At 54.3% G+C, this 18,083-nt stretch overlaps 1 protein-coding gene and 1 pseudogene across 1 annotated transcript; both read right to left on the bottom strand.

Moving 5' to 3' along the window:
• Positions 1-1,489: 1,489 nt before the first annotated feature.
• On the bottom strand, positions 1,490-16,221 carry LOC105310177 (zinc finger SWIM domain-containing protein 4). Its single transcript, XM_023526606.1, has 13 exons — positions 16,107-16,221; positions 14,415-14,771; positions 12,639-12,787; positions 12,375-12,525; positions 11,342-11,509; positions 10,385-10,732; positions 9,571-9,708; positions 8,969-9,223; positions 8,215-8,350; positions 6,900-7,054; positions 5,432-5,595; positions 3,944-4,025; positions 1,490-3,485 (listed from the first exon to the last, which is right to left on the bottom strand). The coding sequence occupies exons 1-13, from the start codon at positions 16,219-16,221 to the stop codon at positions 2,626-2,628; spliced, it is 3,078 nt and encodes a 1,025-aa protein (XP_023382374.1). The 3' UTR covers positions 1,490-2,625.
• Positions 7,240-7,358, bottom strand: LOC111734467 (annotated as a pseudogene).
• Positions 16,222-18,083: the final 1,862 nt, after the last annotated feature.

Genomic DNA, 18,083 nt, shown 5'->3' with positions numbered 1-18,083 from the left:
ACCTGTCCTAAGGAAGGAGGCAATTTAATCACAGGGGCTGAGAGGGCTCCTTGGGTGTGGAAAGGTGACCTTGTGGGGTGTCCTGGGATTGTGAGGTAACCCTGAAGGAAACCCTGGACTGGAGGGACTTTCTGGGCTGATGTGACAGAGAAAGCCTTTCTGGGAGGGGTCTAGATGGGGTCATTATGAGTAATGCCACATGCCAGAGACCAAGGGGGGATAGAAATCAACCTCAGGTATGGGTGGGGAATGACCCTGGGGGAAACGCTGCGCATTGAGATAACTGGGACCTGATGGTCTTGAGCTAGTGACATTTGGGAGTGTCAGGCCTGGGGGGAAGATTTGGGGTGCCTGGTATCTTGAGAATGCTAGTGGAGAACTTGTACTTGAGGGGGACATTTGTGAATAAGTTTGAGAACTACGTGGGTACCGTAAGGGGAGCCTCGGGTCTCAGAACGGCATTTGGAGGTGGCTGGGACCGACCACAAGGGCTACCTCCACCCTCCCAGGCCTCTGGGCGGTGCTAAGGGCGTGCTGGCAGGGTCTGGATCAACCCTCACATACCTGAGGGAACAGGCGGACAGGAGGTGGGGCCGTCTCCAATTGGTCCCCTCGAGCGCAGGGTGGTGCTACAAACCAATCAGTGCCCAATACTGCCGAAGCCCCACCCTCGGCACCCTCTAGTAGCCTGCCCCGCCCAGCCTCTCAGGGAACCCTGTCCTCGCCTGCCCGGGCCCGAGGGTGACCCATGCAGTCCGTCAATCCCTAAAGGAAAAGTCTCGAGAGCGGTCTTTCTTTTTGGGGAGCAACAGAAGGCAATCGAAGGCCTTCTTGCTGTCCCCTAGACCCCACTCTATTTGGAGACTGGGAGCCTCATCCGCGGTGTAGGAGCCCAGACAAGCTCTGGCAGCGCCCCATCGACCACGCACACCAAGGCCTAGCTTAAACCCAGGGTTTCCAGCTTTGGGCAGGGGTGTCTTCCTCACCCAGCTGCACGCAGCACATGCGACCCCTCCCCCGCGTTTCCAGCTCAGCAACTTGGAGACAAGTACCCCCAACAGTGGGCTGTAGCCAGGGCACCCCCTAGTGGTCATTCCCAGCGGTGCAAGGGCCATGTAGCCTGGGGTGGGCAGCGGTCTTTCAAGGTACTAAATCAAGCTTTCTCTTCCTAAAATGGGTGCCCTTTCCTTAACCTTTGGAGTCTCAGTCTTCTCGTCTGTAAAATGGGAATGATCCTACAGACTCACAGAGCTATTGTGACAAGTGTAACATGACAAGTGTAAAGCACTCAGTGGAGGACTTGCTCATAGTGACCTCTCCACCCTGCCTGCCATTATGCAGCCTATTACCACTGGATAAAAACAGCAGTCACTCCCATTCTGTCCTCACCTGAAGCTGTGCCCACAGGCCAGGCTCGAGATTTTCTATGGAAGGAAAATGGAGGGGCTCTCGCTGGGGGTGGGGCACGCACCTCAGTCTCAAAAGAAAAAGCTGTGTTCATGCTTTAAAAAACCAAAAGGAAAAAGGAAATACAATATACGGTTCAATAAATAGAAAAAAAAAGTTACAAAATGATGTGATCTTTTGTCCTTAATCACAAGAAGGGAAAAGATAGAGGGATGTGGGGGTGGGGAGGCCAAAGAGACAGCAGCTGAGACTTAAGAGATGCAAATAGAAAAGCAGGTTAAATTGAGAGAAACGTGGAAAGGGAGAGTAAGGTGAAGGGGCAGAGCAGGGAGGAGGAGGAGAAAGGGAGAGACAAGACAGAGCCAGAAAATGCCCACATGCCAGCCTCTTTCCTTTCCAGATTGGGGACGTGGGTCCCTGGCTCACTCGTGCTTGTCTCCCCTGACACCGGGTTTGGAGGACAGCGTGAGCCTGGCTCGGTTCCTGAGTTGTATGTCCAGTGACTAGCAGGTAGGGGGAAGGGACAGCAATGGCCCCCCCAGCCTGCCCCGAGACCCTGGCACCCACAGGAATGGGAGTCCTGACCAGGTGGGGGGTGAGGTATGTGGCCAAGGCCTGAGGCCTCTTCAAATCCTTCAGTAGGGGGAGAACCATTGGTCCCAGGTGGACAGCCTGGAGCGGGTACAGGACTGTGGAAGGGGGCCCCTGAGGCAGTGAGGGGAGGGTACGAAAGGAGATTTAGATACCCTAACACAAGTCCCATGGGCACCCAGAGTGGGGCACCAGGAGGGTTTGCTACATTGACTTTGAGAGCTGGTTAGGGAAAGTCCTGCCTCCCAGCTCTCCTGGAGCCCACATCAGGCCTGTGAGTTTGGGAAGGGGTAGTCTGCCTATTGCTTTTGGGGTACACAAGGCAGGGTCATAACTGCTACCCAAGCACACACCCCTTTCCAGTCCTCTGGGTGGTGGTATGGCTTCTGATCCTCACATCTCGCAGTCGTTCGCACACTCCTAGGCACGCATGTGACAGGACACCACTCCCCCACATCTAGCTGGGTTGGGGGGACGGCAAGCAAGACCACCTAGCTCCAGCTGGGCTTCTTCCCTGACTTAATACTGAGATGTCACATGGGCCTCCAGTCCAGGCCCCTGATGCAGAATGGGTGCCACAGAGGCAGGGGCAATGGGGGACCCCTCCCACCACCTGCCTGCTGCCTTTCAGCCAAAACGTTCCCGCACCAACAGCATGAGCTTCTTCTTGCCTTTGTAGGTTTGTTTGAGGTTCTCTAAAAACTGGGCAAACTGAAGGTGCCCATCAGGTGCCAGAAGGAAAGTCTCGCGGGCCTTGCCCAGGAACTCAATGAAGTCACCGTAGTGCCGTGGGCTGATGTGCGTGAGGCGGGAGTGGCTGGTGTTGATGTAGGCTGCCACTGCAGCGTCTAGGAGTTGGCAGAGCGGCGCCCGGTCAGTGCCCATTGGCTTGGCTGCCCGGCGGGCCCCTAGGGGACCCAGGCCAGGCGCTGAGAGGGTCCAGCGGCGCAGGATGTCAGAGAGCATGGGGGCACAGTGGATGCTCCGGATGATGAGCGGGACAATGGCAGAGAGCTCGTGCCGGCCTAGGGAGTGGCTGAGGGAGCAGGCCCAGAGCACATCATTGACAGCGGGATGGCTGTCCTGGTTGAAGGCGATGCTGAGCTGAGCCAGGGCCAGCGTGGCCAGCTTGTAGGCCCGCAGTGGCAGGCCACGGTGCTCCATGTAGCGGGCCACGGTGAAGAGGTGGGCATGGCCCAGGCCACCGGCAGCCGCATCCAGCACTATCTGGTAGGCCGCCTCGAAGGCTGCATGGTTCTTCTCACACAGGGTGAGCGCGGGCAAGGCGCAGTTCTGCGGGTCTTTCATGGCGCACTGCAGGGCCAGGGTGCGGGCGCAGGCCCAGAGCTCCTCCCGCCGGGGCGCATCAAGCTGCAGCCGCAGCAGCGTGGCATGAGTGGTGCTTGTCACTGCCACAATGGTAGCCGCTTCCACTGGCGTGAATAAGGAGTACCAGTTTTGCATGATGTTCATCAGGGCTTGTGGGCCTAGGGAACATGAGTGGGTGACATTGGTCAGGATAGGAGGCAGGGATACGGATGTGCATCCAAGGGTTTATTCCCTACACTACCATCCCCAGAAGCCAGGGCTGAAGACACATCCCCTTTGTCTCACCCGCTGCGTTACCCTTCCAAAGGAGCAGGAGCAGGAGGCAGCAGGACTGGGTGGGAACTGTGTGTGTGTGTGTGTGTGTACACGTGCACGTGCATGCAGGCGTGTGTGTAGAGGTTAAGCTTTGGTGCCAGTGGCCCTTTTCCAAGCCACTTTAACGTGGCCAGACTCCGAGCTTTTGTCCATCATGGTCCCCACCGCCACCCATCTGCCTGACATTCCCTCTCGGCCTAGCCCTGAGCACAGGATGAGGCCAGAGAAAAGTCTCTGCTTCTCTCTGTGCCCTCCTGATACCACGGGGAGATGGGTGGCGGGTCACCTAGGGAGCTCTCACCGATCTCTGTGGCACAGCTGACCAGCCAGCGTACCATCTCCCTTCGCCGCCAGGTCATGGTGCTCAGAGTCATCCGCATCACCTGCAGGGTGGGAAGGGGGAGAGAAGGGAGTTACCCAAAACCTTGGGCAGGCAGAGGGAGGGATGTCAGGGATCCTGATGGGCCCAGGGAGATTTGGAAGGTAAGGGCTGAGTCAATAAGCCATACGACCTGGGCAAGTGGCCTCATCTCTCTGGGCCTCAGTTTCCTCATCTGTAAAATGGGGATAAAAATCGTATCTACCTCACAGGGTTGTGAGAATTGAATGAAATTATGTAGTAAAACTCTTCGCACAGTGCCTGTTGCCTCAAAGTGCTCAGCTAACATCAGCCATTAGTATTACTGCCGTAGTTGGTGTTATTCTGAGGCTCTGTGGATCCTACTCTAAATAATAAGCCAATCTGTCCCTTCTCTCCAGAAACTTCTACGCTTCATGTCAGCAGATTCCCCTCTGTAGCCCCCAATAGAACACCTGCCCTAGACGCCCCACCTCTATAAGCACCATCCTCGCTTGCCTCTACCCCAGGACCCTTCCCCAGTCCTATCTGGTGGATCTTGCCTTCTGGAAGCTCCTAAGCAGAGGGTCTCCTCTTCAAACCTCTGCTCTTGTCCCGCCACCCTCCCCCCAACATTCCTCTAATGGCTCCACCCACCACAGGAAGTTGGAGGGACACAGTGTGCTAATGACTGTGTTTTGGCTAATTCTGCCCGAGGGCCCCTGCTTACTAGTTCTACCTGTGAGGGACCCACCCCACCCAGCAAGCCAGACCCAGGCTGTTCTTTATCCTCATATTTCACTTGGGCTGCCCTCTGAAGCCCTGCCCCTTCCACATGCCACACCCTTCAGTTGGTTCCTCAACTACAGGCTGAACCCATGCAGGAGGATCTCTGCCTTGCCCTGGCAAGACTGGACACTCACCCGCAGGACCCGCCCCCAAGACTTTCAACCACAGACCTCCCCCACCCCCAGAGGTGGCTCATCACCTTCAAGACTGTCTCCCCAAGCCCGCCCCTCAACAGCGACTGGTCCCTCTAGGCTGGATTCCCCTACAGGCCCTGCCTCCAAATAAGCTACTTATTGGCAGGCTTTGCCCCACCCCACCAGATTTGACTCTGCCTGCCTGTAGTCCTAAACTGTAAGTCCACCAGCCCCAGGCCCCATTTCCAAGGCCAGAAGCCCTAGGTCCTGCTCCCTCTTGTGGCCCACTCTTTCACCTGCAGGCTCCATGACCCTCCTCCCTGGCCTCAGCCACACCCCCAGATTCTCACTTTCAGACTCTGCCACTGAGTCCCTCATTCACAGACTCACACCCAGTGATAATCTCATTTGCTCACTCTCAGGACTTACTGACTCTGCTGCTCTGTGCCCCTGCCTCAGAGGTCTCACTCACTCTCAGGCCCCGCCCACAGGCGGCATTGCCCTCTCCCATCCTCCTGGGGGCCCCCACCTGCAGGCCCAGCTCCAGCGCAATGCCCAGCAGGGTGGTGTCTGGTGGTGCGCTGGCTGGGGTGGCCGTCTTGCAGGCATCCTGCGCCAGCTTGAAGAGCAGGGCTGGAGAGTGGATATTCTGCTGGATGGAGCCCAATACTGCATGCAGCCACTTGGGGTCTCCTGGAGTGGGGGAGGAACAGAGGCACCACTGGCACATCAGGCACTAGCCCCTGTCACTGCCTGACCTGTTCATGCAGGTTCCTCCACACAGGGGCACAGGTCTGTGTGCAGAGGGACATGCACCTGGCAATGATTCTGTGAAGATCTAGAACACTCAGCACTCTCAACTGGTTCACCTCCAGTGGGAGGAAGCCACGTAGGGACCCACTGGACGCCTAACAGTCAAGGGCATGGGGAGCCAGTATGCCAGGGTTCAGACTCCCACCTTGTCACTCACTAGTTGTTTGACCCTGAGCAAGTCACTTTAACTCTCTGCCTTGGCTGTTCCATCTGTGCAATGGGTAATACTAATACAGTGGTGTCTGTCTCACAGGGCCGTGGTGAGCCCATACTTGTAAAGGCCTAACGTGGCAAAAGCTACACAAATGTTAGCTATTGTCACTATTATCACTGGCCCGGATCCTACAATTCTCCATCACTCCTATCCAGCCACATCAGCCTACTCTGTTCCTCAAACAACTAGGCACAGTCCAGCCTCAGGGCCTTTGCACTGGCTGTTCCCTCTACCTGGAATACTCTTCTCAGATGCTAAGGACTTAACTGTATTCCTCCAAATTCTATGTTAAAGCCCTAACTCTCAACGTGATGGTATCTGGAGGTGGGGCCTTTGGGAGGCAATTAGGTTTAGTGGAGGTCACGAGGGTGGGGCCCCCATGATGGGTTTAGTGCCCTTCTTAGTAGAGACCCGAGCTCTCTCTTTCTCTGCCATGTGAGGACACAGTGAGAAGGCAGTTGTCTGAACACCAGAAGAGAGTCCTCACTAGGAACGGACCATGCTGGCACCCTGATCTTGGACTTCCAGCCTCTAGTACTATGAGAAAATAAATTTCTGTTGTTTAAGCCACCCAATCTGTGGCATTTTGTGATGGCAGCTCGAGCTAAGACACCAGATGTTGGCATGGCTGTCTGCACTTTCACGTCTTGGCTGAAATGTCAACCTGATTTATCCCCCTTCATTGCACTTGTAACCTTCTCACTTACCACATAACTATCTCCCTTACCTTATTTATTGTCTGTCTGCCCCCACTAGAATGTAACACCACAGGACTTGGGTCCGTTTTGTCTACTGCGGCACCCTTAAGACCTACCACAGTGCCTGGTCCATCTAGAAAGTGCTCCAGGAAAACTGGTAGAATTTAGTAAAAGGACAAAAGGAGGGAGACAAAGGAAAGGAGGGAGAAGGCAGAGAAGGAGGGAGAAGGCAGAGGAGGAGGACTGGGGGACGGGGGCAGTACCATCCTCACCCTTGGCAGCAGTCAGCATGGCGGAGGCCAGCTCACACTGGCGGGTCTCCAGATGGCCCAGGATGAACCAGCGGGGGAAGTGGTTACTCATGACGGAGTCCAATGGGTTGGGGTGAGGCTCTCCAGCTGGAAGCACTGTCTCCAGTACAGGCAGCCTGGGGTGTAGGAAGAAGCAAACCCACAGTGAGGTGAGGCTGGAGTCTCCATCCTCCCTAGGAGAGAGACGTTTCCTGCCTCAGCCAATGCCTCCCCTTGGGCCAGCACAGCCTGAGGACCTAGAAAAACGGAAGACGACATGTATGCAAGATGTTCACTGCAGTTTTTTTGTTTTTTTCTTTTACACCTAAAGCACTTAGTCTTCCTAGGTGGTCTCCTATCCAAGTACTAACCAGGCCCGACCCTGCTTAGCTTCCAAGATCAGACAAGATTGGGCTTGTTCAGGGTGGCATGGCCGTAGGCTGCAGTGTTGTTTGTGCCCATCACGATGCTCTATTCGTGCACCAAAGGCCATGTGGCTGATAGAGATGATGGGATTATTTGTATCCTGAGAGGGCCTTAAAAAATTCTGCTTCTGCAATCTGCTGGTGTACTGTGGGAAATAAGGTATTTTATTGTAAGGGTGTGTGTGTGTGTGTGTGTGTGTGTGTGTGTGTGTGTTTGCAATGGCTCCAGATTGGTTCTTTTATAATGCATCCTTACAGTGGTTTGTGTACCATGTAATACAACCAAGCCTTTAAGATACAAGGTACAAATGAAAACAAGGTGCAAAGAATAGGTATAGATGTATCATCTATGTAAAAGGAAGACCGATTTTCAGTTTCCAGATTATAGGTTTGCAGAAATCTCGACTCTTGCAGGATAGATAAGAAAGTGGGAACATTGCTTGCCCCAAGAGAGATTTGGTAGGTTGGGACAAACCGGCCTAAGAAAATACTCTGACTTCTGTGCCATGTAGATGTCTCTCAAATTCAAAATAATATTACACATTCATACGTATATGTTTTTTTGAAGGGCATGATAGTTTATTTTTCAAAACTGTATCACTGATCGTAATGATGAGCATACACAGGATGGGTTTTCACTTGGGTATTAACACTGCAGTATTTTTGTATACTAAAATGTTTCAATAGGACCAAGAATGCTAGAGAAATTACACATTTATATTTAATAATCAAGAGCACAGGGCAGCCGGGAATGCCAGCACGGGAATTAAATTAACCAGCTGTGAGTTCCGGCGGGAGGATGGTGTTGTGAGCATACCTCCCACCCCCCAATCCTGACTGAGAGGAGTCCCCAGCTATCTGCCTGTCCTCACCTCATGGCTCGCAATGCTAGGCGGTAGGCCAGGTCGGGGTCGTGGGGCAGCAGTGCGGTGAACAGGTAACGGGCACAGGTGTGCATGGGCACGCTCTCCCGGAACAGCACCTCACCGAAGCCGCTGAAGGGACCCCCTGCAGGGTCAGCCTGAGCTCAGCCCCCAGGTGTGGGCTTGCTTCTGTGTTTCTTCCCCTCCCCAGATCTTCCCAGAACCCAGGCTGAGTGGGGGATGGGCAGACCCCAGGATAGAGTGGCTGGGACTAGGGCTGAAGAGGTCCCGGCCTTGGGGGAACAGGGCTGAGACAGAAAAACTCTGTAAATTCACAACGAGGAGCCCCTGGTTACCACTGGGTCGGGGGCAGGACTCAGATGCAGGGTGAGGTCATGGAGGTGGGGGCTGCACCTGATTAGGGGCGGGGCCAAGCTGGCTCCCGGCTGCAGTAGAGAGCTGGGCCTCAAAAAGAAGGACCACGGCCAGAGCCAATAAAGTACAGCTGGGCCTCAACGACTAGGCTCATTGGCTTCCAGGTAAGCAGGGGGCGGGGCCTAAGCACTCGCAGCTGTTATTGGCCACCAGAATTTGCTAGGGGGCGGGACAAAAGGCTGGATCTCACCTTTTAGGAAATGCTCAGGTAAAGACTGAAAGGGAGGGTTGGGGGCGGAGCCTCCGAATACAGCGGCAACCAGTCTACCTTAAACCAGGGGTAGGACCCTATTTTCAAGAACACCCAGGCCTAGGGGAGGGAGCTCACCTTCCAAAAGCAGCCCTGCCTGCTTGCGCATCACCTGCACAAGCCGCTCGTCCAGCTCCACCTCTTCCAGCAGCGCCAGCAGCTGCTCCTCATTCCGCACCACTTTGTCCTGGGCATACAACCCCTCGGGCAGGGCCCGCTGCTGTCCCAGGCCCAGAAGTGCCACCTCCAGCGCCAGCGCCAAGTAGGACTCCCCAGGGCTCCCAGGCACCAGCACGTGCTGGTAGGCCGCCTTCCGCTTCTCGGAGCCTGAGTCTGTGGGAGACCGGCACCAAAGATCCTGGAGGGGGACCTCCATTTCCGGGACCCTAATGGCCCTTGACCCCAAGCATGGAGACTGGGAGGTTGGGGTATACAGGGAGTCCAGCTACTCCCAGCACTGACCAGGGGGTGGGGCCCATCTTCAAGTAGCAGATAGACCTACGGAGGCCTCACTTTCAGAAGCTAAGCCTATTGGCTCCTGGCATTGGCAGGGGTGGTGGGGAGGAAGGCGGTGGCAAGGGTAAAGGTAGAGCCTCATTTTCTAGGGGTACTAAGTCAGGGGGCTTGGCCAAGGGGGTGGGGATCACCCCACCTCCTCATGGGGTCCCCAGTGTTTGTACCTGGATAAAGGGTGAGGGTCTCCTCCTCCAGGCGACAGGCCTCCAGGAGAGCCCTACAGAGGCAGCCAATGGGGTCCAAGGGGTGGCCCACCCATCCTTCCATGTTGGTGATGCAGGTAGAGCCCTTCTGTAGCAGCTCTGCAGGTGGGAAGTGGAGCTCAATGCCCAACCACCCTCCCAAGCCACTAGAGGGGACTTCCTCTCCCTGAACCCCCAGCCCACCACCTGCCCCCCCGGTGGCCATCTTCTCCCCTCTACAGCCCTAGCCTCCTGTCCCACAGCCGCACCCAGGCCTGGCAGGACACCCAGAGGAAACTGGGCACTTTCTAAAACATCCAAACAGTATAATTCCCTCTTCATAACCTTTAATCCCGCCCAAATCGCTCAAGCCCGACCAGCTTTCAGGGCCCCATGGTAGTCACCCACCCACCCCACGTGGCAGTCCATCCTCCAATCTCCCACGAGCTGTGTTCTCTCTTGCCTCTGGGCGCCTGTCCACGCTGTTCCTTCTATCTGTCCTTTTGAGAACTACCCCAGTGGAGGCTGCAGGCTGCTGTGCTTACTGTGCTTCTGAAGTTCAAGTTCTTGAACTCAAGCAGTGGCTTCTATGACTTTCAATCCTGCAGCACTTCCAATGGTTTTGTGAGCCTCAATCCCCTGTATTAAATCTTTTCTGCTCAAGACACCTAGAGTGGTTCGGTTTTCCTGATGGGACCCCAAGTGGTACCCACAGACTGCTTGGGTTGTCATAGCCCCCAGTAGTTGGCATCTACACCTGCAGCTCCCAGGACCCAATGATAACATTAGTGCCCACCTTTTTTCTGCTGCTTGTAGCTCTCAAGCTGGTGCCGCCGCTGTAGCCGAAGTGTATTGATTATGGCACCTGCTAGCCTCAAGGCCTGGCGGGGGTATCCATGAGCACGCAGGGTGTCCACACGGGCACAAGCAGTGGGGAATGGCTCCCCAAGCCAGAGGGGGCGGCCCTGGGGGTCGAACGTCAGCTTGTCGCTGCCCATGTGGCCTGTGAGGCTGGGGCCATAGCAGTCACTGGCCAGGATCCTCTGCAGGTGAGTGTCACTCCAATGCAGCAACCCAGCCTGTAGGGCTCGGCCAAACACGGTGTGGCGGGAACTTGCAGCCACCACCTCCTCCTCCTCCGGGCCTGTGGGAGAGGTATCCAACCCGGCCTAGCAGTTGGTTCATGGCCAGTTCCCCGCACTGAGTGCTGGCTTGGGGCTAGACTCTGGGTGTATTGACGGACATACATCATTTCCCCAAATCCTTACAGCAGCTTTTAAAGGTTCATGTGAATGTGAGCGTGTGTTGGGTGAGCTACTATAGCCCCTCCTACAGGTAGACAATAACTGTCTGTCCATTCTCCTCCGCCCCACATTCTATTCCTTTTTTTCTCTTTATCTCTCTCCCTAGTCCCCCTTCTTCCTTCTCTTCTCCTGTTTCTTTCCTTCTATTTCTGCCTCTCTCTTCTCAATATCTTTCTTTTTCTTTCTCTCTGTTCCCCCTACCTGTGCCTCCATTGCCAAGAGAAGGCTGAGTCAGGAGACCAGCTCAGAACTACAGGTGTCTTAAGCATTTCGCTTCACTGTCTCTTGGGCTGCCCACTGCCCTGCCCTGGGCACTCGCTCCCTCCTGGTTGGGAGGACAGGCAAGGGCTGGGGCCCCCTTTGCTCTCCCCCAGAGCACCATGATGGGGAGATTGGGCCACCAGCAGAAGTGATGCTTTTTGGGGAGATGGCAGGGATCCCTTTCTTACCTGGGCTGAGGGCCATGGTGGGCTGCAGGCTGGGCCCGTCAAAAGAGTAGTTGCCTTCTTCCAGTGGGCACACGTCCAGCTTGTCCCACTTGTCAAGCAGCTGGAGCCAGCTTGCCTGCTCCTCTGGTTTGCAGTGGGGGCTCAGGACAACGCACACCCACAGGGCCCCTGAGGAGGGAGGGAGGGCAGTGAACATGGGCATGGAGACGAGTCAACATTTATGTCAAATGTCAATAGTAGCAGCATACCTGTCTGGTGTGACTACCACTGCTGGGCACTACCCTCTGCTTCACCCTCACCTTGGGCCTCTGAGGTTACAACTAATGGTCTCTTCGCTTTACAGGTAAGAAAACTGAGGCATAGAGAGGTGAAGTTACTGCCTCAAGGTCACACAGCTGAGAAGTCAGAAGCAGAATTCAAAGCCAGGCCGCCAAACTCGTCTTTTTTGAACCCATCGTGCTTATCACCATGTGTCACAGAGGTCAGCCCCTGGTGAAAATCCACCCTCTTTTTGAACTGCCTGCCAGCTAAGATTTATTTTTACATTTTGAATGGGGTGGGGGGGAAATAAGAATGTTTTGTGACTTGTGAACATTTTATGAACGTCAAATAAATAAATAAATAATGTCTGTAAGTGATTCTATGGGTGTACTGCCACATCCATTCAGTTACATGTGTCTATGGCTGCTTTTCCGCTGCAACGGGCAAAACTGAGGAGTCATGACAGAGACCAAATGGCCTGCGAAGCCGAAACTATTTGACTATCTGGTTCCTGTGGAAAAGGTGTGTCAACCCCTGGTCTGATGGGTTTGTAGTATTTTCTTATCTGTTTCCCTTACCAGGTGTCAACTCCACGAGAGCAGGTATTTAAATCTGTTTCTTGCTGTAGCTCCAGCAATCTGGACAGTGAATGCCTCGTACTGGAGGTGCTAATGAATGGAAGAAGGACTGAGGGGCCAGACCCTAATCTCAGGGAGGACAAGACTGGATGCTGGAACCCTGGTGCCCGCCCATCTCCAGGCCTGGGCCTTACCCAGCTCATCCCACAGCTGCCGGCACTTGTCTGTCATGCCAGCGCCCTGCTGCCGCCACAGGGCCAGGCGTGGGTCCTGCAGAAACTGCTCGGTCATGAGGATCAGCATGCGTGCCCCATTGGAGTCCCGCATCCGCAGCATCTCCCGTACCTGTGTGCGATTGGGGTGATGAGGATGTGGCAGGGCGCCGGCACCAGGGCCTTTCAGCCCCACCGCAGCCCTGCTGTGCATGCCCCGCTGTGTATGCTATGCCCATGCAGCACCTTGCAAAACATGGAGCGCAGCTGCTGGCTGGCACCGTAGTAGCCGCCATTGGACAGCAGCTGCTTCACCTGCTCCTGGATCTGCTCCTCGTCCAGGTGCCAACAGTTGGCATCCTCAATGCCTGCACCCGCTGTGGGGTCTGGGGCACCTGTAGGGAGTGAGGAAAAGCTGAGGCTGTAGTTGGGGAGAGGGGGCCTCTGCCCCTGCCATCATTCGGTCCTCCAAACCACTCGACCCATCCCAAAGTTCCATCCATCATCCATCTATGAAAAACCACGTATCCATCCACCATCCGTCTGACCATCGTCCCATTTAAAATGTCACTTACCTATCTATCCATCTATCCATCCTTCCCACCCAAAACATCACTAGCTCATTCACTCATTCATCCATCTTACCTGAGAAACCACCCACCAATCTGTCCATTCACCCATCCACCCATCCATTCATCCATCTCATGCAAAATGCCACCTACCCATTCATCAACCCAACTATTCAACTTGTTCAAAACATCACTAGATCATCCATCCCACCTGAAACATCACCTGTCCTTCTACTCATACATCCATGCCACCCAAAACATCACCCACCCAACCAACCAGACCACTCGACTGTCTATTTACTCCCCATGTCATGCCATGCATCTACCCATCCACACATCCATAACTCGTAGCATACTTACCTATCCCATTAGTTCATCACCTGCCCTATCTAACTGCGATCTGCTCATCTATTATACCCATGCCACTGATTCATCCATCTAACTACCCACCCCCATTTGTTTTTCAACTCATTTGTACCAACCACTCAAAATACCCACCAATCTATTCATCTGTTGATCCACACAACTGCACTATCCATCCACCCAACTAACCTCAACTTTCCATCTATACTTCCCCCATCAAACCATCCATTCATGTCTCCCAAAACACTTACCACCCCATTAGTCCACCCATCTGTCCTACACAAAACATTCACCCACTTAATCCGTCCACCATGTTAGTCCACACATACAAACATTCCATGCACCCACCAACTCATCCCCAATCCATGTACCCATTGGTCCTTCCAGTTTTCTACCAACCCCATCTGTCCACCACCATCAATGTACCTCAGCCCCCTCAGTTACAGCCCATCCTACCCACCCCCACCTTCAATTGCCACCAATTCCCCATTTACCTACCATCTTAGTTAATCACCCATCCACTCACCCCATCTGGTATTCCGCACCATCAGTTCACTCAGCTCCCTATCCTGAACACCTTCTGTATCCACCCACCCTTACCCTCAATTATCCATCCATGTCTGTACCTACTACTCATCCATCTATCCACCCCTCATCCTGCTCCATTCTCCCCACCATTATAGTTAGGCGACTGTAGCCCCAAACCTTCCCAGAGCTCGTAACACCTCCTAGTCTATCTCCCACCAGCACCCACTCCTGACACCCACATGCTTTTCATGCCCTCTACCCACACAAGCAGGTCTGTCCCTGGGATCTTGGGACACCCTTGGCCCTGGGGCCTGACGTCCTACTGTTCCATCAACTCTCATTCTCCCCACTGGCTGATTTCCACCATTCATCTGCCCATGGCCATTCAGGATCTTCCACCTAGTAGGTGTGAGACCTTGACCTTAGGTGATGGTACTGCCCCCACCCCTGCTCATGGGTCAAGGGGACCCAAGAATTCCAAGACAATTGCCGGTTCCACGACAAGTGATGTGGCTGTGCGCTGGGGCCTCATTGCCCCCATCGGACCCCTGGGCACCCTCACCGTGCACCAGATTGATCTCGGAGCCCAGGAGGAGGATCTCGTCTGCCAAGTGCTGGGCAGTGGGCAGCACCTCGGTGTGGTGTGCGCTGATGAGGTACTGCACGAACTTCTGCAGCTGGTCCCGGTTCATCTGGGAGAGTGTCTCAGAGATGGGCAGCCGCAGCTCTACCTGGCGGGCATGTCGAATTCTGTACAGCGACAGGGCCACCACGTGGGCACAGTAGAAGAGGTCTCTATTGTCACAACCACAGCTCACAGATGTGATCTTGCAGCGGTCAAAGCTGATGGAGACATGGTAGAGGCGCTCGGGCTCTCCAGGGCCTCCTGGTTCCCGGATGTTACCGCTCAGGTGAAACCCTAAAACAAAAACCAAACCATCGCTGCTGTATCACCCCAGGGACGGCGGTACTCGTCCACGGTGTACAGCCAGACGTGGGTGCAAATGCCAGCTGAGTAACCTAGTACAAATCACTTACCCTCTCTGTGCCTCAGTTCCCTATCTGTCAAATGGGAATAAACAGTAACGTCCTCCTCATATGTTTGTAATGAGGATTAAATGAGTTAATAGTTTGCAAGGGCTTAGAACACTGTTGGTATACAGTAAGTCCTAAATAAACAAAAGTATGAATAATATTAAAATGATGTTAAAGATGGTTTTCTCAGCCCTTGAGTTACCATGGATACAGCCCAGGGTCTGGATGCCCTCTAACTTTATGGGAACATGCCAAAGGCCTGTAACACTTGGAGGTGAGGGGCTGATGTGGTAGGCCAGAGGCCAAGTTACCCCATCACCCCTTGCCCCTCCCTGGCCCCTGGGGAGCCCAGATGCCAGGCTCATCCAACTGGTTGGGCAGCTCAGGCCTCAGCCAGCCCATGCTGCGTCATGCGGGGAGACAGTGGCTTCCTCATACCGGCTGGAGGTGGCCGAGCCTGTGGCCAGCTGGGCCATGTCCAGGCAACGGGGCCCCCAGGCTGACAGGGTTCAGGGAGGTCAAGCCCCTGCCTCCAGCTGGGGGATGTGACCTGCCCCCATGGAGGTGTGGTGTTCCAGAGCTCACCTGTTTTCTGGCTCAGCTTCTGCTGGACCCCTTCTGAGCCCCACTGCCTGAGGTCTAGAATTATCTTTCACCTCTAGCTTTAAACCTCAGCCCCTCCCCTTCCCTGGATGTCGCTCCCTGAGGTCTAAGACCACTCCTCACAGCTGGTCCTAAACTTCTACCCTAGACTCTCACCCGATGCTCATTGCCTTAGGTCTGAGACTATCCCTAAATCTCTGATCCCAACCTCCACTTAAGTCTCTCTGCCTGAGGTCTAGGATCATTCTTACCTCTAGCCCTAAACCTCAGCTCCAACGCCTCACTGGGTCTCTCTGCCTGAGGTCTGGAACCTCCTCTGATTTCCCGTTTACAGCTGTTCTTTGATGCGGCCTTGGTCCTGTCTTCCTCCCCGTCTCACCACCTCTTCCCCACTCTCCAACTAAGTTGTCTGAGCTAAGAAACCATCCGTCCCCCCACTCCCCCTAATCCACCATCTCAGCCTGCTGCCTGAGGTCTAGGCAGACCCCTGTTCTTTAGCTCACAATATCTTGTCCAACCCTCCCCAGGGATCTAGAACCTTCCCCCGGCCAGGCCTTCCTCCAAGCCTGCTCTGGGTCTCCTGGCCTCCCTGGCAGGGGTGGGGACACGCACTCACCTACTTGGAGCACGCGGTCAACAGCCCCACTCTGCAGCAAGTGCAACCCACGGGTGAAAGGCACCCGGGCATCATGCTCGCCTTCTGGGGGCTGGTAGCCCAGCGATGAGTACATACATATCTCCCGTTCGCTGCGTGGAAATGACCAGAACACAATGCGCTTTTGGACTGGCTCTGGCACCCGAGAGAACCGCTCCTCGACCTGCAAGAAGGGCCTTTACAGGTAAGAAAACTGAGGCATAGAGAGGTGAAGTTACTGCCTCAAGGTCACACAGCTGAGAAGTCAGAAGCAGAATTCAAAGCCAGGCCGCCAAACTCGTCTTTTTTGAACCCATCGTGCTTATCACCATGTGTCACAGAGGTCAGCCCCTGGTGAAAATCCACCCTCTTTTTGAACTGCCTGCCAGCTAAGATTTATTTTTACATTTTGAATGGGGTGGGGGGGAAATAAGAATGTTTTGTGACTTGTGAACATTTTATGAACGTCAAATAAATAAATAAATAATGTCTGTAAGTGATTCTATGGGTGTACTGCCACATCCATTCAGTTACATGTGTCTATGGCTGCTTTTCCGCTGCAACGGGCAAAACTGAGGAGTCATGACAGAGACCAAATGGCCTGCGAAGCCGAAACTATTTGACTATCTGGTTCCTGTGGAAAAGGTGTGTCAACCCCTGGTCTGATGGGTTTGTAGTATTTTCTTATCTGTTTCCCTTACCAGGTGTCAACTCCACGAGAGCAGGTATTTAAATCTGTTTCTTGCTGTAGCTCCAGCAATCTGGACAGTGAATGCCTCGTACTGGAGGTGCTAATGAATGGAAGAAGGACTGAGGGGCCAGACCCTAATCTCAGGGAGGACAAGACTGGATGCTGGAACCCTGGTGCCCGCCCATCTCCAGGCCTGGGCCTTACCCAGCTCATCCCACAGCTGCCGGCACTTGTCTGTCATGCCAGCGCCCTGCTGCCGCCACAGGGCCAGGCGTGGGTCCTGCAGAAACTGCTCGGTCATGAGGATCAGCATGCGTGCCCCATTGGAGTCCCGCATCCGCAGCATCTCCCGTACCTGTGTGCGATTGGGGTGATGAGGATGTGGCAGGGCGCCGGCACCAGGGCCTTTCAGCCCCACCGCAGCCCTGCTGTGCATGCCCCGCTGTGTATGCTATGCCCATGCAGCACCTTGCAAAACATGGAGCGCAGCTGCTGGCTGGCACCGTAGTAGCCGCCATTGGACAGCAGCTGCTTCACCTGCTCCTGGATCTGCTCCTCGTCCAGGTGCCAACAGTTGGCATCCTCAATGCCTGCACCCGCTGTGGGGTCTGGGGCACCTGTAGGGAGTGAGGAAAAGCTGAGGCTGTAGTTGGGGAGAGGGGGCCTCTGCCCCTGCCATCATTCGGTCCTCCAAACCACTCGACCCATCCCAAAGTTCCATCCATCATCCATCTATGAAAAACCACGTATCCATCCACCATCCGTCTGACCATCGTCCCATTTAAAATGTCACTTACCTATCTATCCATCTATCCATCCTTCCCACCCAAAACATCACTAGCTCATTCACTCATTCATCCATCTTACCTGAGAAACCACCCACCAATCTGTCCATTCACCCATCCACCCATCCATTCATCCATCTCATGCAAAATGCCACCTACCCATTCATCAACCCAACTATTCAACTTGTTCAAAACATCACTAGATCATCCATCCCACCTGAAACATCACCTGTCCTTCTACTCATACATCCATGCCACCCAAAACATCACCCACCCAACCAACCAGACCACTCGACTGTCTATTTACTCCCCATGTCATGCCATGCATCTACCCATCCACACATCCATAACTCGTAGCATACTTACCTATCCCATTAGTTCATCACCTGCCCTATCTAACTGCGATCTGCTCATCTATTATACCCATGCCACTGATTCATCCATCTAACTACCCACCCCCATTTGTTTTTCAACTCATTTGTA

Source organism: Pteropus vampyrus, unplaced genomic scaffold (assembly GCF_000151845.1).
Source record: "Pteropus vampyrus isolate Shadow unplaced genomic scaffold, Pvam_2.0 Scaffold1343, whole genome shotgun sequence".
Classification (NCBI taxonomy): Eukaryota; Metazoa; Chordata; class Mammalia; order Chiroptera; family Pteropodidae; genus Pteropus; species Pteropus vampyrus.
This window is presented reverse-complemented; position numbering and strand designations above follow the sequence as displayed.